The sequence below is a fragment of the Eumetopias jubatus genome, unplaced genomic scaffold, assembly GCF_037043125.1.
Source record: "Eumetopias jubatus isolate StellerSeaLion01/CBP00866 unplaced genomic scaffold, mEumJub1_p1.0 scaffold_14, whole genome shotgun sequence".
Classification (NCBI taxonomy): domain Eukaryota; kingdom Metazoa; phylum Chordata; class Mammalia; order Carnivora; family Otariidae; genus Eumetopias; species Eumetopias jubatus.
In genome coordinates this window covers 95,072,892-95,096,389 of record NW_028274820.1, presented here as the reverse complement: position 1 = coordinate 95,096,389, position 23,498 = coordinate 95,072,892, and the positions used below count along the sequence as shown (strand labels likewise).

General features: G+C 38.6%; 1 protein-coding gene across 5 annotated transcripts in view; it reads left to right on the top strand.

Annotated features, from left to right (window-relative positions):
- The first annotated feature begins 289 nt into the window (after positions 1-289).
- Positions 290-23,498, top strand: part of BRAF (B-Raf proto-oncogene, serine/threonine kinase) — a 180,039-nt gene continuing 156,830 nt past the window's right edge. For 4 of the 5 annotated variants that reach the window (XM_028106169.2, XM_028106168.2, XM_088018585.1 and 1 more), the window contains exon 1: positions 290-432. In XM_028106169.2, the coding sequence (XP_027961970.1) occupies positions 301-432 (132 nt within the window). In that variant the 5' untranslated portion in view covers positions 290-300. The remainder of the gene's footprint in view (positions 433-23,498) is intronic. The other variant, XM_088018584.1, reaches the window with a different exon arrangement.

Below are 23,498 nucleotides of genomic sequence, written 5' to 3'. Positions count from 1 at the left end.
GGGTGACGTCACGGCAGTGACACGCGGTGACGCCGTTGCCGCGGCGACTTCTAGTCGTCTCCGCCCCCTTCCCCCGCCCCCCGCCTAGCGTCCTTCCCCCAATCCCCTCAGGCTCGGCTGCGCCGGGGGCCGCGGGCCGGTTCCTGAGGTGGCCCAGGCGCCCTCCTGCCGCCGGCGCCGCCCCGGCCGTCCCTCCCCGCCGCCCCCCGTCCTCCGCCTCCGCCTCCCCCCCCGCCCTCCACCTCCCTTCCCCCTCCCCGCCCAGCAGCGGTCGCTCCGGCCCCGGCTCTCGGTTATAAGATGGCGGCGCTGAGCGGCGGCGGTGGCGGTGGCGCGGAGCAGGGCCAGGCTCTGTTCAACGGGGATATGGAGCCCGAGGCCGGCGCCGGCGCCGCGGCCTCTTCGGCTGCGGACCCTGCCATTCCCGAGGAGGTGAGTGCCGGCGCACCGTACACCCCTCCGGGCTCTGGGCTCGGCTGGCTGGTGTTTTTTTGGGGGGAAAGAAGTGGCGGTGGGGGCTCTGGTGCCCTCAGCCACCTTCTTCTTTGGGTTCTCTGGGGTGGGAGATGGGCATCCCCGCCTTGTCCCTCTCCGTCATGCAGCTCCTCGCTACGTAAACACACACAGCGGCCCAGGGGGGTTTCCCTGACTCGCACCCCAGCTTGGGCGATTCGGGCAGCATTGGTTGAGCAGGAGGCTATCAGTAGGGGGCGAGACTCAGGGTTGGTCCGAGAAGGTCACGGCTGGCTGAAGGTAGCCAGGCTCTCATCTCTTCGATGTTTTCCTTATTTTGGGGTTGGGTGGGGGGGCAGGGAAGGGTGGCGGCATCCAGGTGAATAGATGTAGGTTAGTAGCCAGGGCCGGGACCCCAGCTTGAGTTGCTGTTGTAATTATTACATGGTCATGGAGGTGATGGGGCGCATCGTTCCCTTCCACTCTCCCTGATGTCCCCCTTTTCAGGCCGCTGCCCTCCCCTCCACTTTTCTACTTGTTTGGGGGATTTCTCTTCACCTGTTTTATCCAGCAGATGGTTTTGATTTAATCTTTACTTTTTCAGCCTTAAATCCCACTGTTCCCGTTCTCCTTTCCATCCCGGTGTCAGGCCCCCAGTACTTCTGTTTGTCTGTGCTCTGTCGCTGAGTGGTATACCCGCCCCCCCCCCCCCCCGCCCCAATCCCATTCCCATCTGCTGCTCCGCTCTTTTGCCGGACCTGGGGATATGGAGCCCGATAGTTGTCGGACCTGCCAGCCTTCTGCCAGCCTCAGTTTATACTTAAAACCATTTTTGCACTTCTCTTAATCTAGTTCTGTTTTGGCCCTCTGAATCATTCTACTGCTCCCTAACATTGTTATCTGTTATCTTAACAAATCCGTCTGGACGCTTTGGAGCTCCTTCCTTACTTTCTGAATCCTGAAGCTGTCAGGATTCCATCAGGTTTCACTTGCAGTGCTGGCACTTTCTGGTTAGTCTTCCATTGTGCATTCACACCTCTTTATTTTTTCCTACCCATTTTTAAATAGATTTGATTGATTTCTTTCTGTTGTCCTCCTTTTTGTCCCAGTTTTTACCTTTCACTTTTTCCTCTTTGGCTTCTGCCTCTCTCAGCCTGTTTTTTGCATTTTTCAGCCTGTTAACACCTTGTCAAATTATTTACATTTGGTTTTTAAGGAAAATTTATTCCATTTAGTATTTGGCATTGTACTATATAAAATAATACACTTTATTATACTTTGCAAATAATGAGATAATATTTAGTATAGTAACTGCTTTGTAATTATTGATTAGATAATGTGACTTATTCCGTTGACTTTGCTCAAAGTTCTCTTTCCTTCCTACTGCTTACATTTGGTTTCCCAATTCTCAACGTCTCATTCTTTCTTCTATCTATGCAATGTTCCTTTTCCTGCTTCATCATCTTTACTTTGGGAATTCATCCCATATGCTTGCTCTAGTATCAGTTTGTTCACAATAATAATTATTCTTCAGCCTCTTTTATCACCTCCATCTATGCCCATGATGTGTTCTATACCATCATTTGATCTAAAGTTCTCATATCTTCTTAAATTGCATGACTTTCCAGTTAATTTTTAGTTTATTTCTGCTCAGATCAGTTTCCTCTAACATTTGTTCATTTCCCCCAACTTCTTGGATTCTAAGGATAGAGCTCTTTCCTTCTTCCATTTCTTAGTTTATTCTGATTTCCTTGTCCCCAGTTACCATTCATTTGGCCTTGTTTCCTGGCTTTTGGTTCTTAACTTGCTGAAGCTTCCTCTTGTCTTCCCCACACCTCCACATTCCTTCTTATTTATAAACAGCTTTGTTCCGTTGACATGGAAATTTATTTTTAGGATACATTGTTTTTAATGGATAAATACTAGGGGTCACATCTGCTGTCTATTTTTTCCATGAATCGGATATGCCTTTGTCTTACAGGCACAGGTGCCTCTAGGCTTGCTTTACTCTCTAGTGTATGTGTGGTTTTGTTGAATTGTAACTTTGAAGACTATTTCAGAGTAGAAGGATGGATAAGTTAATGGGTATGGGTCATGAAATTGTAATTCTCTGATTATAACATTGTTTATATTGAGAACTTTAAGACTTAGTAGAACAGTTTGCAATGATACAGAGAAGTCTTTTGTTAAGTACAGTCTCCACTATCTTATTTGAAAGGGCCAGATAGTTTGAGTTCTACCCTCTGAAGATTCTGACTCAGTAGGTGAGAGTTAGTGCCATAAGTTTCAATATTTGGCACGCTTCCTGGGCAGTTCTCATGTATCAATGCTTGAGAACCACTACACTAATGAATTTAAGTTTAAATTGCCAGTCATTGGAAAGCATATTGGTATCTTCTGAAACTACAAGGATACTCCTAACTAAATTTAATTAGAAGTGTTTCATACTGCCTCCTCCTCTCAGGTTTTAATGTTTAGTGATGAATAGTTTTCCCTCTATAATTTCTTATAGGAGCTGATAATAAAGGTATTTGCATCGGGGAGGCGGGAAATAAATGATTATAAGTGGATCTCTTTTGAATATAGGTATCAGTGTTATGGATGGCAGAATAAATTCCTCCAAGAAATCATTTAAACTTTGAATTTGCTATTGTTAATTCAGTGCGAACTGATATGTATTGTGGTCTTTTAATTTAGGTGTCTTCTTTATGAGTACCTTTAATTGCCAAGTGCATGGAAAGACGTGACAAGTTATGCTTGTGTAAAATGACACATTTTACTCTAAAGAATTCTCTTGCCTGACAGTAAAATAGTTTTTTGTTTTTGTTTTTAAAGTTTCTCAGAGGGAAATTTCAGCTGCATTAAAATTTCTGACTATCAAGGGAAAGCACATTCATTATTGAAAAATTAGAAAGCTATAAGTACAAAAAGTAAAAAAGAAAAAAATCTGTAATCTTGCCACTAGGATATAATTAGTATAAACATTTTGGTGTGTATCCAAAACTTTTTTTATGTTTGTCTAATACACTATATATGGTTTTATAATATTTTTAAACTTAATATAGCAAAATATTTTACATTTCATCAGGTAATACTGTGATTTTTTAAAACTGATCATTTTTCTTGGCTATTACAGTTTTTTTTACTGCTTGTTATCAAACATCTTGAACATAGAATGTAGATTTTAGTTTTTAAATTGTGTTGGGAAGTGAACAAATTTCATGTCCTGTATTTGTATTACTTTGTAGATGTCAAAATAGGATATTCTGGTAAATGACAGGAGCTTATTAAATATTTATGAAATTAACGTGCTTATGCTTTTGGCATTAAACCTTTACTTCTGACCATTTATATTTCCCCAATGTTTCTTTCAATGACCATATTGTATAATATAGGATAACATGACCGTATGGTATAATAAATACATTTATTTTAAAAAACGTGTTATACGAGGGTGTGATATTTATTAACTATTCTGTGTTTCTGCAGAAGGAGCTTCTTACAATTGCAGTACAGTTAAAATTATATTGTTTTCAAGATCTCTTATCACCAGCCTTAGTTGAGTTGTGTAATTATAATAATGCATTGACTAAGCAGTATTCTGGGATGGGATCTTCTTTATAATGTGGTCCACTGTATTGAAACAATCTTTATGAGCCATGTGAAACCAGGTTAGATTACCTCATACTCCTAAAAGGAGGTAGTCCCGTTAGGATACTGTGTGCTTGTGTAGTTCTGGTATTGCTGTTAATACTTGTCTAGGTATTTAATTATTTTTCTTTCTCTTTATTTCATTTTTCTTTTTTTTTTTTAAGATTTTATTTGTTTATTTGAGAGAGAGAGAGGAAGTGAGAGCGAGTGAGCCTGAGCGGGGTGAGGGGCAGAGGGAGAAGCCGACTCCATGCTGAGCAGGGAGCCCGACTCAGGACTCGATCCCAGGACCCTGGGATCATGACCCGAGCCAGAGGCAGCCGCTTAACTGACTGAGCCACTCAGGCGCCCCACTTGTCTAGGTATTTTTGAAGGTGGACAAAACATACCTGTTAGGCATAACTATAAAATAGCTGTTTGTCATTAGTATTTCTAGTGGTCTCTTTGTGTACTCTTTCTCTCTCCCTCCCTCCTTTAGGCCTCCACTCCTTTTATTTAGAAAACTATCTGATATCAGTCACTTACATGTGCTGGCTGTTAAAGGAATTATTTATCAGTAAATAGATAAGAAAGGAATGTTGGTACTGGATGCTCAAATCTTTGAAGGTAGTAAACCTAAGAGCAAACTTGATTTAATCTTGTTTGGATAATAGATCAGAAAAATTATATTTGGATAACAGGCTAGAGAAGTTTGACTTTTCTCAGTTCCCTGTCCCTTGCTTTCCTGATAAGGATGAATAGGAAGCTGTCCTAACAACTGTTGACCTATGTTTTGTGAGCGGTGGGGAAGAGAGGAAAGGAGCAGGCTACATTGTTTTTTAGCATTTTCTAAGAACTCATGCTTACCTGTTGAAGAATGAGGCAGCTGCTTAGCTTTCTTCCTTTTTCCTTTTCCGCAATAATAAAGTTGTCTTCTTTAGAATTGCAAAGTGCACTTTGTTTTCCTAGACACATTGATATTAATTTAGCTGCATACTTAGTGAATATTTTGTATCACAATTCCCTTGTTTAGGAGATGCAGTATGTTGCTATGCCTCCTATGTTTCTGCTTCAAATTGTCATTACAACAAGGCTTTATTGTCAGTAATTCTCACTGGATTTTGTCTTCCTCAGAAGTTGAATTTGGAAAAAAAAAAAAAGAACAATGAAAAAAAGAAGTTGAATTGAGTCTTTTACTCTTTCTCTATTTCACCTACATTGGTTATTCTGTGAGGTCAGGATCAGCAATAGTTAGAGAACTGAATTCAAAATAGGTGAGCCTGTTTAGGAGCTTTTCTGTTTTTTAAAGGTAAGCAGTGCTTTTGTAGTCGTAATGTTATAGATAACTTAATATAAGAACCAAAAAGATACTCTCATTTGTTTCATTCCTTTGTTAAATATTTGCTGGAGGCATTGATGACATGTTCTGGGAGGTAGTCTTTATTTTTTAGTTTCTTTTGGCTACCAACCTAATTTACTATCATACATAATTAGCATGGTAGAAGAAATTCTTAATACAACCTACACCCTAACATTAAGCAATTATTTTTTTCAACCCTCTACCCTCTGAGATTATTTTGGTTTCCATGTTTTCTCTTGGGCTTAAAAAACTATTAGTCTTGTTTCTTCCCATATCAAGACTATGCATATAGAGGGAAATTGATGCCCAGTAACATTACATTCCTTTCTGGGTCTTGGGAATGCCCTCGATACAGAATATAAAAATTGCTCTGAACTCAATTAACTTTGTCTTCTGGAAGCTCTGTAACATCAAATGAAACATAATTTTCATTCTTGTAATGTGGCTGCAGTTATTGACAGCACTTCTGGGACAAATGTACCATATGATGGTAGTTTTCAAATTACTGTAGAGCTCTAGGACAATTAAAAAAAAATACCACCGTAAGAAATTCAGATTTTAAGTTACCCTAATACATACACAGGAGAAAGTTTTTGTCTGTTGTGGACATTTTTTTTTTTAATCTTCACCTTTTGCAACAGTATCTGGCACATAGGTACTTGGATATTTAGTGAAAGAAATAGTGAATGGAGCCCTATTAGATATAATGCACTCTGTTTTTCTGAACTTTTCAGTTCTCTTTTTTTTTAATGCTACTTGTAAGTCAGTTTACTAGATCGACAACCAATTGGTTCCAACAGGCATTTTGAAAAATACTGTTCTGGGGGTTTCAGGGGCCTTCTTCAGAGATTAACCGAAGGCTATGTTTAGTCCCCCTACACCTTAACTCTTAAAGTTCTTCATTTATCTGCTTTACATGTTGGTTTCCTTGAAAAAAAGCATTTTATGGCTGTGAAAATTTTAGAGCTCCTGTGTATGAAGAGAGATGTGTCCTGGCATGAATCTTCTCAATTATAATAATCTATGTAGAAAATTTCGACGACATGTGTCTAAGACAGTGGTCAGCAAACATTTTTTGGAAAGGGTCAAATAGTAAAATTTTAGGCACTATGGGCCTGTTTTGTCTCTGTCAAAACAACTCAGCAGACTCAACAATGGCATTATTGCACAAAAGCACCTAATAGACTGTGTAAGCAAATGAGCCTGACTGTTCCAATAAAACTTACTTATGGACACTGAAATTTGAATTTCATATAATTTTCATGTGTCATGAAATACTCTTGATTTTTTTCAACCATTTAAAAATGTAAAACTAGCCCCGGATCAGGCTTCCTGCTCCACAGGGAAGCCTGCTTCTCCCTCTCCTCCCCCTGCTTGTGTTCCCTCTCTCACTGTGTCTCTTTCTGTCAAATATATAAATAAAATCTTTAAAAAAAAAAATGTAAAACTAGTCTTGTGGTCTGTATTAAAATAGATGATGGCGCAGATTTAGTTCATGGGCCAAAGTTTTCAGACTCCTGGTCTAGGGGAGACTGAATTATATCATATTAGAGGTTCTGAAATTAAGGTGTGGGTTAGAGGTCTATAGAAAGTTCATAATTGCGTTTTGAGAACAATCAGGTTTATTCGGTCATAATTTACATATACCGTAAGGTACCATTTTAACTGTACAGTTTGGTGAGTTTTGACAAATGTACATGATCCTGCAACTACTGCCACAATCAAGACACAGAACACTTCCATCATCTCAAAAAGTTCCTAGTTTCCCTGCATTCTGTCCCCTTTCCTGGCTCTCAGTTCCTGGCAGAAACTGGTCTGATCTCTAGTTTTACCTTTTCCAGAAAGTTATATGAATGAAATCATCCAGTATGGGGTGATTTCATATTTGGCTTCATTCATTTAGTTTGATGTTTTTGAGATTCACCCATGCTGTATGTATCAACAATTAGTTTCTGCTTATTGTTTAGTAATATTCTATTGTATGGATGTGTCCCAATTTATACATTTACCAGTTGATGGGTAGTAGGGTCGTTTTTACTTTTCAGCAATTATAATAAAGATTGCTCTAAACACTTGGGTTCAGGTTTTTGTGTGGATATGGGTTTCCATTTCTCTTGAGTAAGGACCTTAAGATGGGGTTTATGGGTTGTATGGTAAGTATATATTTAAGTTTATAAGAAACTGCCAATCCATGTAAAAAATGGGCAGAGGACATGAACAGACCTATCTCCATGGAAGACATAGAGATGGCCAACAGACACATGAAAAGATGCTCTACATCACTCATTATCAGGGAAATGCAAATCAAAACCACAATGAGATAAATCACATCACACCTGTCAGAATGGCTAAAATAAAAAACTCAAGAAATAACAAGTGTTGGCGAGGATATGGAGAAAAAGGAGCCCTCATGCACTGCTTGTGGGAATGCAAACTGGTGCAGCTGCTGTTGGAAGACAGTATGGAGATTTCTCACAAAAATAAAAATAGAACTACCCTATGATCCAGTAGTCACACTACTGGTATTTACCCAAAGAATACAGAAACACTAATTTGAAGAGCTGTATGCACCCCTGTATTCATTGCAGTGTTATTTATAATAGCCAAACTATGGGAGCAGCCCAAGGGTCCATCGACTGATGAATGGATAAAGAAGTGGTGTGTGTGTATGTATGTATATATATATTATGTGTGTGTGTGTGTGTGTGTGTGTGTGTGTAGGAATAGTATTCTGCCGTAAAAAAGAATGAAATTTTGCCATTTGCAACAACATGGATGGATCTAGAGAGTATAATGCTAAATGAAATGTCTGAGAAAGACAAATACCGTATGATTTCACTCGTGGAATTTAAGAAACAAAACAAATGAACAGGAAAAAAAGACAAACCAAAAAACACTTTTTTTTTTAAGATTGATTTATTTGGGAGAGAGAGGGAGAGAGAGCACAAGAGCAGGGTGAGGGGCAGAGGGAGAAGCAGACTCCCCACTGAGGAGGGAGCCAGACATGGTACTCCATCCTAGCACCCTGGGATCATGACCTGAGCCAAAGGCAGATGCTTAACCAACTGAGCCACCCAGGAACCCCAAAAAACAGACTCTCATAGATAACAAACATGGATACCAGCGCAGAGGTGGGTAGAGGGATGGGTGAAATAGGTGAAGGCGATTAAGAATACAATTACCTTGATGAGCACTGGGAAATATATGAAACTGTTGAATCACTATATTGTACATTTGAAACTAATATAACAATGTATGTTAACTACACTGGGAAAAAAAAAGTTGCCAAACTAGTACCATTTTGTATTGTCACCCATAGTGAATGAGTGTTGCAGTTATTCCGTATCCTTGTCAGCATTTGGTATTGTCAGTCTTCTTAGTTTTAGCCATTCTAGTAGATAGGTAGTAGTTGCTCATTGTGGTTTTGATTTGTATTTTTCTAATAACTAATGTTAGACATCTATTTATGTGCTTATTTACTATCCATGTATTTTCTTTGGTTAAGTCTCCCATTTAAATCTTTTTATTCAGTATTTATCTTCTCGTGGAGTTGTAAGAGTGCTATATTTATATTCTGGATATAAGTCCTTTATATCAGATTTATGTCTTGCACATGCCTCCAGTCGTGACTTTCCTTTTTCATTTTCCTAATTGCCTTTTGAAGAGTAGAAGTTTTATTTTTGATGAAGTCCAATTTATCATTTTTTTTTCTTTTATGTTTCCTGCTTTTTGTGTCTCCTATTCAGTAAATCTTTGTCTAACTTAAGATCATAAAATTTTCCAGACGCCTGGGTGGCTCAGTCGTTAAGCGTCTGTCTTCGCCTCAGATCATGATCGGGCTCCCTGCTCTGCGGGAGGCCTGCTTCTCCCTCTCCCACTCCCCCCTGCATATGTTCCTGCTCTCGCGTCTCTTTCTTGCTGTCAAATAAATAAATAAAAAATCTTAAAAAAAAAATCATAAAATTTTCTCCCATGTTTTTGTTCTAGAAATGTTACAGTTTTAGCTATTACATTTAGGTCTGTGATCCATTTGGAGTTAATTTTTTATATGTTGTGAGCTAGAGGCTAAAGTTCATTCTTTTTCATATGGATATCCTGTTGTTTCATAGGTCTTGAAGAAACTTTTTTCTATCAAGTTACCTTGGCACCTTTATTGAAATCAATTGATTATATATGTGAGTTTTTTACTCTTTTATTGACCTATATGTCTCTTCTTTGGCCAATACTGCGGTATCTTGATTACTGTAGCTTTATAGTTAATTCTTAAAATTAGGTAGATCCAATTCTTAGGATTTTTAGAACTTTAAAATTCGATTTTTTAATTTCTTATGTTAACTATACTTTTGGAAGGAAAAGGTCCATATTTTCTTATTCTCAAAGGTGTTTTCTACCTCAGAAAAGCTTAAGATTTACTGCTGTATATAATTAGTACACTCCTATTTCAAATTATTTGGTGGTGAGGTTCAAGAAAACCTGTTATATCCAAAATTAATTTCTTTATAAGAAATGAAGGGGATGTTTCAGTAGGTTGCACAAAAAAGTCAGTAATGTCCTTTTTATCAAATTGAAAAAATAAAATATTAACTGTAATGAAGATACGTATGGGTGAAAGTGAGTATATAAAGATGTTATTCACCAAAGAAGTCACTGAAAATGTCAGTTGGTGGAAGATACTAGTTTATACTGTGTTATTCTCCATCTTCATTATAAGAGTTTTTCCATTTGAAACCTGTGCCATGTTCTGTGATCTTCCAGAATTAGCACCTTTATTAATCTTAGAGTCATCATTAAATTGTTTTTACTAAGGATAACGCATATGGTAGTTGGTCATATTTCTACCTTTTTACATTGGGGCCCATAGGATCCTTCATCTTTTTTTTTTTTTAATTACACTGGTGATAGCTTTTTATTGCTTAGCCTAGGGGAGCCCCTACAATATAAAATATTTCTGGTCATGCTTTTCATGTAGGTATTTAAAAGCAAACAAATCAGCAAATGTATTCATAGAGCGTAAGTCTTGAATACCAGACTAGTACAGGGCTTTGTAACAATTGGTAAGGTAGATACCATCTAGACTTTTGTTCATGTTATAAGGAGTGTTATTCCAATTGTATTTGATTACCTTGCAAATTTTGAAACTGCACTTCCAGGGAGAGAGAAACTCAACATTTTGGCAGACCGTTTTCAACTGTTGTTCCAAAATTAGTGTGTTTTAAAAAAAATGCTTTTCCTAGGGCGCCTGGGTGGCTCAGTTGGTTAAGTGTCCAACTCCTGATTTGGGCTCCGGTCATGATCCCAGGGTCCTCAGATGGAGACCCCCTATCGGGCTCACACTCATTGGAGAGTCTGCTTCTCTTCCTCTCCTTCAGCCACTCCCCTGCCCGCGCTTGTGCACGCTCTCAGATAAATCAATAAATCTTTAAAAAATGCTTTTCCTTATTGTAAAAGATACTATTTAAATTAAATTGAGAAATATTCTTATATTTTTCTTGTAATAAATATATAGCCATTAAATTCATAACAAAAATAACTTTCTATTTTTAGAACAGCTTAAATTAATTGAAATTTTAGGATGCTTTGAACTAGTCACTTTGAGTGTTTTGAAGCAGTTTAAAGTACTGCTTGGGTGTGTTCCTGGATTGATGTAGGATTTTTAAACTATCTTCTACATTACAGTATCTGGAAAATAAGTTTGGTCTTATAGATGAGTTTTATTTATTTTTTGAGACAGACTGCGCATGGCGGGGGTAGGGGCAGAGGGAGAGAGAGAGAATCTTAAGCAGTCTCCATGCCCAGTGTGGAGCTAGACATGGAGCCTGACGCCCGGGGATCCTGAGATCATGACCTGAGCTGAAATCAAGAGTTTCAGCTTGACTGACTAAGCCACTCAGGTGCCCCTAGATGGAATTTTAAAATTAATGGGGATTAATAGCTCCAACAGTAACATTATAAATGGTTATTGGAACCTGTATGTTTTGTATTGTCAGCCTGGGTCTAATCACTTTTCCCCTGTTTTAAAGTTTATACTGTCTACTTAGAAGTCTTTTTGCAACTTAAAGGAGAAAAATGAACAATTACTAATTTAAGAGTCTTATGTAGTTATTATTTTTTAGAGTTCTTAGCATAATTTCTGGTAATGTTATATGGAGGTAATTTAATTCCCATTCATTATAAAAGCATTTTATCTTCTGTGAACACCAATTATTGCCTTTATAACTTTTTTTAATATAAAAAGGTAAAGTACTATTGTTCCTAAATAGCTCAAAATTGCTTTCTCACACAATTGTATAATTGTATTTCCATGGGAATGGTGTCAGAACTTCAGATAGGGGAGAGATTCAGTGTAGTTGTTACATTCCTATTGTACAACCACTGAAAGTGTTCATTTCCCCTTCGTTTTTTCATGCTTCTAACATTTGAACTATTCCACCCATATCTTCTTCCTGCAGGTGTCTTCTCATATTAACATTAAGTTACACAGTCTCAAATTAAATTTCATTATGCATGAAAATTTAGTTTAACTTTTGGTAACTATTGCAGAGGATTTTTCTGCTATTGAGTTTGACACTTAAGTTTCTATATTTTTTATGAAGGAAGGGGTGCATGGGTGGCTCAGTCAGTTAAGCCACCCACTCTTTTTTTTTTAAGATTTTATTTATTTATTTGAGAGAGAGAATGAGATAGAGCATGAGAGGGGGGAAGGTCAGAGGGAGAAGCAGACTCCCTGCTGAGCAGGGAGCCCGATGTGGGACTCAATCCCAGGACTCCAGGATCATGACCTGAGCCGAAGGCAGTCGCTTAACCAACTGAGCCACCCAGGCGCCCTAAGCCACCCACTCTTGATTTCTGCTCAGGTCATGGGATCAAGCCCTGAGTTGGCTCAGCACGAGCCCACTTGGGATTCTCTCTCCCCCCTGTCCCTCCCCTACCTCGCCTGCACATGCACTGTCTCTCTTTAAAAAAAAAAAATGAAGGAAACTTTTGGTTATTGGTTATCATGGGTGGGTCTTTGAAAGAATGGTTTAAATAGGTATAGCAACTGTTCTGTGTTGATGCCATTCATTCACTGCTTGATTTTCCCTCTGCCTCCCATATGGAGTGGTATGAGAATAAAATGAGATTATGAACATGTAAAAGCCTTCACAAAATAATAGTAGTGTTATTTTTCTGTCAGTTTTCAAGACAAAAAATAAATATATTCAAATTTTACCTTTCAGAAGTCCTTATGGCATTTTTTAGAATGTTCAGTGACAGCCCATGGCTCTAGTTGTTACAAACTTTTGGTAGTTCTTAATATAAGATTGTTGATGGACAATTTTATAGGACTGTTTGAATATTGATTGTTGATAGAACAGTTGGAATGTTGATTACAATCAGTGTTATCTTTAAACCACTACTGAGTTAAAGAAACAAAGTGCCAACATATTGATACTTTTACTAAGCATTTCATAGGAAAGAGGTATAATGTATTAATATGATAGTACAGAGACTGTGTCTCATGACTTTATAGCAAAAAATATAAGCATTAAGACGTGTTAGACTTTGATATTTTTTTAAGATTTTATTTATTTGAGAGAGAGAGAGAGAATGAGAGATAGAGAGCACGAGAGGGAAGAGGGTCAAAGGGAGAAGCAGACTCTCCGCTGAGCAGGAAGCCCGATGCGGGACTCGATCCCGGGACTCCAGGATCATGACCTGAGCCGAAGGCAGTCGCTCAACCAACTGAGCCACCCAGGCGCCCATGATATTTTTAAAGCTGTGATCCACCATTTTTCTTGTCATCCTTCTAAAACTAAATTGATGACTTTTGGGGTTTTTTGTTTTTTGGTTTTTTTTAAGATTTTTATTTATTTGACAGAGAGAGACACAGCCAGAGAGGGAACCCAAGCAGGGGGAGCAGGAGAGGGAGAAGCAGGCTTCCCAGGAGCAGGGAGCCCGATGCAGGGCTCGATCCCAGGACCCTGGGATCATGACCTAAGCGGAAGGCAGACGCTTAACGACTGAGCCACCCAGGTGCCCCAGTGACTTTTATTTTAAGTCATTTCATAGGCCAATAAGTATTCAAGTATTCAGTAAATGTTTGAGTGCCTACAATATGCCAAGTGGTACTCTAGGTGCTTAGTACATTTGGAAACAAATCAAAGATCTCTACTAGTTTATATGCTGGTGGATGTGTGTGTGTAGTGGGGGAGGGGCAGACAGACACACAAAAAGAAAATTATATAGTATGTTTGAAAGTAATAAGTACTATGGAAAAAGAAAAGTAGAACAGGATAAGGTTTGCAATTTAAAATAGGGAGTTTAGGGTAGGGCTTTAGTTGAGAAGGTTAATATTGAGCCAAGATTTTAGAAGGTAAAGGATAAGCATTTCAGACAGAAGAACCAAATTCAAAGGTTCTGAGTCAGGAATGTGCCTTTCCTATTAGAGAAACAGCAAGGAGGTCAAAGTTGCTGCAGTGGCTTAAAGAAGGGAGGCAAGTTAAGTAGTAGAAGGTGAAATCTAAGAGGTGTTGGGGTAGGAGTGGGAACAGAAGCATGACCAAAGGCCTTTGACTTTTGCTTTAAGTGAAATGGGTAGCCATTCAAAGTTTGAGCAGTCAGAACGGAGTTACATGAGTTACTTTTTAACAGAAATGTTCCGGTTGCTATGTAGAGAATAGACTCTTAAATGGACAAGGGTAGATGTAGGGGAACCAGAGAGGAGGCTTTTGGGATTATCTACACAGTGGTTTAGACCAGATTGGAAGCAGTAGAAGTATTGAGAAATGATCAGATTCTGGATGTTTTTAAAGTACAGCCAACAGGATTTGTTGATAGATTGAACATGAGGTGTGCAAGAAAGAGAGGTGTCAAGGGGGAGGGGAGGGCACAGATTAAGAATTCAGTTTGGGGTATGTTAAGTTTGAAATATCTATTAGATGTCAAAGATGTTGAATAAGCTGTTATGAGTCTGGAGTTCGGGAGTGAGGCCTAGTGACAGAGACTGTTTGCCATATATATGTCTTACTTTCTTCTTGAGTATACACTTAGACACTTCTCCGTAGTACTTAGGTTTGGTCATATGATTAAGTTCTGGCTAATGTAATATGAGCACATGTGATATAAACTAATTCTAGGTCTGGTCCATACAAACACCTTTCCTTCCTGTTTTTCCCTTCTGGTTGGTTGAACCATGATGATCCCTAAGGTAAGTCGGAAGCCTTATGTTGTAAATGGTAGATTGACCATTAGCCTAGGATTCTGAATACTGCTTGGATAAAGACCACCTTGCTAACTTTTTCAACAACCTATTACTATTAGATGGATAAGAAATAAGCTTTCATTGTATTTGAGTCCTTATACCTTTCGAGTGTATTTGTTACAGCATTTAGCCAAGCCTACATTTGGGATTTGGATGTTATTTAAAGCTGTGATATTGATGTGGCTGTCAAGGGAATGAGCATAGATAAGAAAAAAGAGAGCCAAGTTTGGAGAAAAGAGGAGGAGCCTGAGAAGGAGCAACCAGTAAGGTAGGAAATCGAACGAAGAAAGTTTATTATTAGAGAGTGGCCAGTTGTGTATGCTGCTAAGTTAAATAAGATACTAAGAATTCATCATTGGAGTTAACAAAGTAGAGGTATTGTGATCTAGACAAGAATAGAGCATTGAGATGAGGTTCCAAGGGAGACACTCAGTGATTTTAAGGGAGAATAGAAGGGGAAGTGAAGATAGTGAAGAATTTTCCTCTAAAGGGGAACAGAGAAATGGGGCAATAGCTAGTGAGGGAAGTGGGGTCATGGAATTTTTTTTAGTGATAAAAAAATAAGGACATGTGATAGAAATGAATCCTTAGAGAGTAAAACATTAATGGTTTCTCAGGGCGCCTGGGTGGCTCAGGTGGTTAAGCGACTGCCTTTGGCTCAGGTCATGATCCTGGAGCCCTGGGATCAAGTCCCGCATCGGACTCTCTGCTCCCTCGGTCTGCTTCTTCCTCTGACCCTATCCCTCTTGTGCTCTCTCTCAAATAAATAAAATCTTTTAAAAAAAAATTAATGGTTTCTGAGGAGAAAGAGGGAAGGAAGGGTGAGGGAGAGAGAAGTAATCTCTCTGAAGGGAAGAGGGAAAGGGATTTAGTGTACAAGTGGAAGGATTGGCTCTCAATAGGAGCATGGATACTTTATGATAATACATGGTAAGGCAGAGTACATAGATACAAATGTTGATAGGTAGGTAGATGTGATGCTGGGAGTCTGTGTGTGTTCTTCCGGTTGCTTTATGCTTTTTCAGTAAGACTTAAGGTTTCAGCTAAGAGTGAGTCTTGGGGATATGTGCATTAAAGAGAGAGGTGAAGGTTTTAAAGTTGTTTGGGAGCACATGAGAGTAAATGGACTAGGGACAAAGAATAAAATTGATAAGCAATATTAAATTATTTTACCAGTTGTCCAGACAGCATTGTGGGACTTCTGACATTTTGGTGCAGGTCCTCAGATCAAAGTTAAATGTAACTTGCCAAGGCAATTTAAGAATTGATATGAGTCATTCTCATTTTTTTGTAAAGATTTTATTTATTTATTTGAGAGAGAGAGAATGAGAGATAGAGAGCACGAGAGGGAAGAGGGTCAGAGGGAGAAGCAGACTCCCCGCTGAGCAGGGAGCCCGATGCGGGACTCGATCCCGGGACTCCAGGATCATGACCTGAGCCGAAGGCAGTCGCTTAACCAACTGAGCCACCCAGGCGCCCCGAGTCATTCTCATTTTGACTCATAGACGTGGAATCATTGGGAAATAAAACATGAATTATTACTTCTTCATGAAGTACCTGCCATTTTCATGCCATGAATTTAAGCTAAATTTGGAGAGGTCTGGTTACTAATTTTCTTTTCAAAAATAATTCTTTGATTCTTTCTATATTGAAATTTTATTAAATATTTTGTCTATACAGAATAGCATCCTCATTGGAGTTTAATTTTTAAACTATACAGTGAAGCATTTGTTTTCCTGTTACTTTCTTTCAAATGCTGTCCAAGTTTGACTTGTCTTTTGCTCATGCTTTTCCTGCTGCCTAAAATATAAATTCCTTCTCCTGTCATCACCCTATCCAAACCTTTCATACTTAGCTCACTTATTGCAGGAAGCCTTCCTGAACCTCTTTCCAAGGCCTAGTTAGGTGCCTCTGCTTTGTGCTTTCATAGTATCTCAAACTATACTTGGTATCATTTTATTTACTATGTTATAGTTTTTGTTGGTATCTATCCATTCCCTTTAGACCAGTGCCGTTCAGTCAAAATTTCTGTCATGAGAAATGTTCTGTGCTGTCTGATATGTCCACAGGTGGCTACTGTGCACTCAGAATGTGTGTAGGAGAACTGAAGAGTTGGATTTTAAAATTTATCTGATTAATTTAAATAGTCACATGTGGCTACTGGCTACTTTGGACCCTTTTAAAGTCAAGGCTTATGTGGATTTCATATTTATTTTTCATTGCTTGGTAGTACTTACTGCTGCTTAAATTACTGTGTTCTTTCTCAGTACTCTTAGACCAAATAGTTGTCACTTACCTGGAATATGGCAGTTTTCTTATCTAATTCTGTTCTTAACCATAGCTTTCCAGTTTATGCAGCAATAAGTTCTTCAGTACTATAAACCTAGGATTTTTGTTGTTTTGTTTTGTTTTTCTCCTTCAGACTGAAAAATTGGGTACCGTGAGGTTACCTCAAGGAATTTCTGAGGGTTAAGAGTAGCAAGGAAGAGACTCAGTGGGCTCGTGGAGGGTAGGGAAGCAATTTCTGCTTCAACCAAAGTAGTTCCACTTCATAAGTTACTATATTGAAATTGTGCTTGAGATTTCATATGGAGGGGGGGAAAAGGCTTCTAAAAAATAACACTTTTTAAAAAAAGATTTATTTATTTATTTATTTATTTATTTAGAGAGTGCAGGCAGGGGGGTGGAAGGGGAGGGAAAGAATCTCAAGCAGACTCCCCACTGAGTGTGCAGCCTGACATGGGCCTTAATCCCACAACCCATGAGATGATGACCTGAGCCAAAAATCAAGAGGTGGATGCTTAACCGACTGAGCCACCCAGGCACCCCTAAAAGAAAACACTGTTGATGGAGGAAAGAAGGCATGCACGTGTCAGTATGTGATTAAGTGCCGGAGTGGATGATGGAAGAGTTCAGAAATGGAATGTTACTATAGGCTGATGAGGTCTTGATAGAAGTTAGTGTTTAACCTAGACAGGTGGAAGGAAGGAGAAAAGGTAATGGGAATAGACTTTGCAAAGAACTGGAGTTAGAAATACATATGGTACTTTTGTTTAAGGAACAGGATCATCATGTTTATAGTTGAGTGACTTGTATGAAATAAAATTTGGCTACGTTAGACAGGACTGCATTGTGGAAAGTAGTTATAGACTGAAAAAAATTTTAATTTTTTAAAATATATTTTTTAATTCATGAGAGAGAGCACGCACAAGGTGGTCGGGGAGGACAGAGGGAGAGGGAGAAGCAGGCTCCCCGCTGAGCAGGAAGCCCGACTCGGGGCTCGATCCCAGGACCCTGAGACCATGACCTGAGCCGAAGACAGACACGTAACGACTGAGCCACCCAGGTACCTCTAGACTGAAAAAAAAATTAGCTTTATATTATATGCAGTGGGATGAAAGTGGAGTTTTTAAATAAATGATGAAAGCAGTGTTTAAGGATGATTGAATTGGTAAGGGTTTGTAGCGTGGATTCAAGATGGGAAAAGGTCAAACCACCAAAAATGTTTAGGGAAAGACTTAGCAGTAAGATGCACTATGTCACTGTTGAAGCTTGGGTTCTCTGATGGTAGATACTGAGACACTGTTTGCAGTGCATGATATTTACTAGGAATCAACACCTGTGAAAGGAAGAGGCAAGATACAGGATTGGGCACAGGATGAACTTGCATTGTGATGTGGGTGGGCCTCATAAAACCTTTGCCTCTTAGTATGGACCTTTGGACTGAGGATTGCCTGTCAGAGGGACTTGAGCCAAATGGCTGAGCCTCCTTGCTTGGACGTGGGCTGCAGTTAAGGTGGACTTGGAAGGAGGTGACATTTGGAAGCTGTCTGCTGACTGTCTTCATAGCTGGGCAGCAATTCATTCCGTGAAGATGGAGCTTGGTCATGCATCTCTGTGTCTTCTTCAGACAGTGGGTCTGCGTGTGGGTAGTTCTTCCCCAGAGGGCAGTTTTGAAATACTTGGAGGTGTTTTGGTTGTTACAAATATGGGGGAAGAGGGCAGCATTAGCCTTTAATGAGCAAGGACCAGGGGAAGTCAGCTCTCTGAGTGTTCAGGACAGTCTGCATATTTAAGTATTGTTTGAATAACCATAGGACTTTGAGTGATTTGTTGGACTTCGTAGGTGAAAAAAGTGGTAATGATCTGAGCTTAGAAACTAACTTTGTTTTAGGTATGAGGCATTGTTTTAATATACACAAAAAGTTGCAGGAATTTAGTTATCACATAAATTGGAGGAATATTAAAATTTTCGATCAGAACTTTATCAGGAGTTCTTTTTTTTAATGTTTTATTTATTCATAAGAGTCAGAGAGAGAGGCAGAGGCAGAGGGAGAAGCAGGCTCCCCGCCCAGCAGGGAGCCCGATGCCGGGCTCGATCCCAGGACCCCGGGATTATGACCTAAGCCGAAGGCAGACGCTTAACTATCTGAGCCACCCAGGTGCCCCCAGGAGTTCTTCACCACTTCAGAAAATCACATAATTGGTGGCAGTGCCACTTGCACACTATTGAGTGACTCAAATACTTTTCTTCTCAGTCTACAGTTGTAACCACTATAGTTGTAGTGATTCTCTGTATAGATATGAGCATCTGATACCCTATTATGTTTATTTTAATAATTGCCTGCACATTTTGAAATAAATATTTTATTACTAATTTATTTCTTTCATATGATTGAAAGTACAATTAGGGTGTTACTGACTTTTAAAATTTCATGTAGGCAAGCTATCTCTGAATTTAATTTTAGGATAGTTTAGGGGGTGTTACAAAATAGTTGTCATAAAAAGGGGAAATTGATTTCTGTTTTCAGTAATGGTGGATTGCGTTATTTCAGATCAGCCCTTTTGATGAAAACAACTAAAAATCTTGGAAACATTATTTTAAAAATTTTTAAAGGAATTAAGAGCTGAAGACGTAGTAGACAGCTGCAAGGCTAGATTCTAGGAAAAAGGCAGGAACCCGGAGAAATAAGTAGAGGATGAAGTAGCTTGTGCTCTGAGGGCAGTTGCCAATCTATTTAGATTTGGGCTTTGGTTTTGGTATACTTCATGGGATGAAGAGGATAGAAGTCAAGGCCTAGAGTTCGTCCAAAGTGAGAGTCAAAAAGGAGAATGACTCTATTTTAAGATGGTATCCCAAGGACTCCATCATTAGGTTAAGGATAAAACAGAACTAAACTGTGTACCCACTCCCTTATCTAGGGGACTGTAGATTTGGAGCAGGGGAAGAAAGAGGAAATTAAGAAAAATAAATCCTTCAAATTGTGACCACAGTTTTAGCTCTCAAACTGATTAGCAGCTTAGATTTGTCCTGCCTGCGTGGTCTAGGGACCCTCAAACCATTTATCATAGCTCCTGGTTTCAAACTGGTAGTACTCACAAGGCCTGTCGGAAGGCAAATTATCTTTGGAAAAAGGCCCTACATTCTGAAGGGGATTGCCACCAATAATTTTTCAAGGGCAGTAATTAGTACACTGTCACAAGTAACCAAGCATAGTAAAAAACATACACGCAAGTTAAAATTACACGATATATGTATGTAGAATTCTTCAAGTAATATAATTTAAGATTTGTGTAGTTTTTAAATTGAGATATAATTGACATATAACTGTGTAGTTTGCTTTGCATACATATACCTCAAAATAAGTTTTTTAAAAAGAAAAATATAACAACATGCATGGAAATAGCACTGTGAATAAGAAACAGATCCAAAAAATTCTCAAATATCAGATGGATTTAAAACCATTGCTGTTTGTTATGTTTAAAGAATAAAAGACAAATTTGAAGACAAGCAGAGAACAAGAGACTGTAACAAGTCACTTAGTAGACTTGAAAAAACCAAATAGAAAGTGCAGAAATGAATCTATGCCAGATATACCTAAGGGAAAGATTGAGCAGGTTATTCCTAACTGAAGAAGAATTAGTTACCTGGAGGATAATACAGGAGAAACTTTCCTGACTACACTACTGAGAGTCAAAACAGTGGAAAATATTGAAGAGAGGTTGTGTGATGAGAAAGAGTGAGATCTAACATATTTAATCAAAGTTTCATAAAGAGAGGAAAGAGAGAGTGATGCAGAAGTAATATTTGAAGAGATATTTCTGGCTGAAAATTTTCTAGTTCTGATGAGAAACCAGTTGATAGACTTAGGAAGCTCAATGAATTTCTAATAATATAAATAAAAAGAAATCTGCACCCAGACAAATCAGTGAAATGGCATAAACCCAGATACAAAGAGAAAAATCTGTAGCCAAAGGAAAAAAAGATTTCTTTCAAAGGAGCAGCTATACACCGATAGCTAACTTCTCAACAGAAAAGTATGTATATTTTCAAAATAATTGCTAGTGTATACTTATAAATTCTGTACTTGCTTAGCAAAACTGTCCCTCAAGGATGAGGTAAAAGTTTAACAAACTCCATCAGCCCTTTCCAAAGGAAATTGTGAAGGATGTACTTTAGGCAGAAAGATTCCAGATAAAGGTCTGAGGTGTGAGATGGAATGAAGTGTAAAGAGCCTAATTGAAGTAAATTAAAGAAGACGTAATGGGACAAAATACCATGTACATGGATTGATAGACTCAATATTGTATAGATATTATTCTCCAAATGAATTTATATATTTAATATTCCAATCAAGGCATTAGTTATTTTTTTGATTGGTTGGTTGGTTGGTTTTGTTTTTTTGTTTTTGTTTTTGTTACTGTTCAGGTAGAACTTAAAAAGCTGATTCTAAAATTCTCTGGAAAATCAATAAAGGGCCAAAGCAGCTAAGACATTCTTAAAGAGGACAGTATGGGAAGATTTATTTTACTAGTTATTGAGACTTACTAAATATAGTAATTAAGACACTGTCGTGAGCAGTCTAGTCTAGTGATGGATGGGCCAGTGGAACAAAACAAGAAAATCTATAATTATAGGTTACTTGATCTATGACAAATACAGGTTACTTAATATATGACAGATATATGCTGGTAATTAGTAAGAAAAGAATGCCATTTTCAGTAAATGGTACTGGAAAAATTAATTTGGACTTTAACCTCAAAATGATCAAAAATTCTGGGTACATTAAATGCCTTGATGTGAAATGCAAAAATATAAAGCTTTTAGAAGATAATATAAAAAGAAGATAAAAAGAGGGCTTTTTTTTAAAGATTTTAGTTTAGTTTAAAGATTTTATTTAGAGAGAGCACACGAGCAAATGTGATTCTGGGGGTGTGGGGGGGGCGACGGTGGGGAGAGGGAGAATCTGAAGCAGACTCCGAGCTGAGTGTGGAGCCTGACTCAGGGCTGGATCTTATAACCCTGAGATCATCACCTGAGCTGAAATCAAGAGTCAGCCGCCCAACCAACTGAACCACCCAGGCACCCCTAAGATTTTATTTTTAAGTAATCTCTACATCCAACATGGGGCTCAGACCTACAACCCTGAGATCAAGAATTGCATGCTCCACTGACTGAGCCAGCCAGGTGCCCCTATTTAGAGAGCTTTTAGAGATTTTTTTTTTTAATTTTATTTATTTATTTGAGAGAGTGAGAATGGAGAGAGAGCACATGAGAGGGGGGAGGGTCAGAGGGAGAAGCAGACTCCCTGCTGAGCAGGGAGCCCGATGTGGGACTCGATCCCGGGACTCCAGGATCATGACCTGAGCCGAAGGCAGTCGCTTAACCAACTGAGCCACCCAGGCGCCCGAGATTTTTTTTTTTATTAGAAAGCTAAAAATAACATTTTTTGTTAAATTTAAGATGGCACAAATTCTAAGATTCACCATTATTTTGTATTTCTAAAATAAAATATTTCCAGTTAACCATGATATGCTATTGATTGTAAACTAAATGTACCCAATTTTCTTTTTTTTAATACTTTAACATCTTGCAAGTGATAAAATACAGTGCATTTCCTGAACTCCTTTCCATCAAATGTGGATGCAGCTTAGGTTCTCTCCACTAGATGAATTCCCACAATTTGGAAGGCAAAGAGGACAGGGAAAATTGTTTTTGCTGCTGCTTTCGGTGGTTAGCAAAGTTGTGAGATTTAAATGAATAGAAGCAGTGGAGGTGTCTAGACTGAGATTCTAGTGTTTAATACCAGCTTCATGGATATGTAGAAGCAGTAATGGCGGTAGCTTTTAGACACCTGGCTTGCGATGTATCCTTTATCTCCTCACTGGAATGGCTATTCCTGATTCTTAATCCTTCCTTTTTTTTTTTTTTTATGTCCTTCCATATTTTTTTTTTAAAGATTTTATTTATTTGACAGAGAGAGACACAGCAAGAGAGGGAACACAAGCAGGGAGAGTGGGAGAGGGAGAAGCAGGCTTCCCGCCAAGCAGGGAACCTGATGCGGGGCTCGATCCCAGGACCCTGGGATCATGACCTGAGCCGAAGGCAGATGCTTAACCATCTGAGCCACCCAGGCCCCTGTCCTTCCGTATTTTGAATGATAACCATCTTAGTCCTTGTATTAAATGCCTTTCTGGTTGAAATATCTGCTATATAGCTTTTTCTTTTCTGCATTGGGTCCTGATTAATAAATTTTTATTGGCTCAAGGAATCATTTGACATTTAACTTTTTTATTTTTAAAAATTGTAAAATTAATATTTTAACCATTTATAAGTATATAATTCAGTGGCATTAAATACATTCAAAATGTTAACTATCTATATCCTCAATTTTTTTTATCATCCCCGGCAAAAACTCTACCAATTAAAAAAAATATTCCACCAATTAAAAAAATAATTCCTTCTTTCTTCCTTCCCCAGCCCCTGGGGTAACCTCTCTTCAACTTACTATCTTTATGGATTTGCCTATTCTA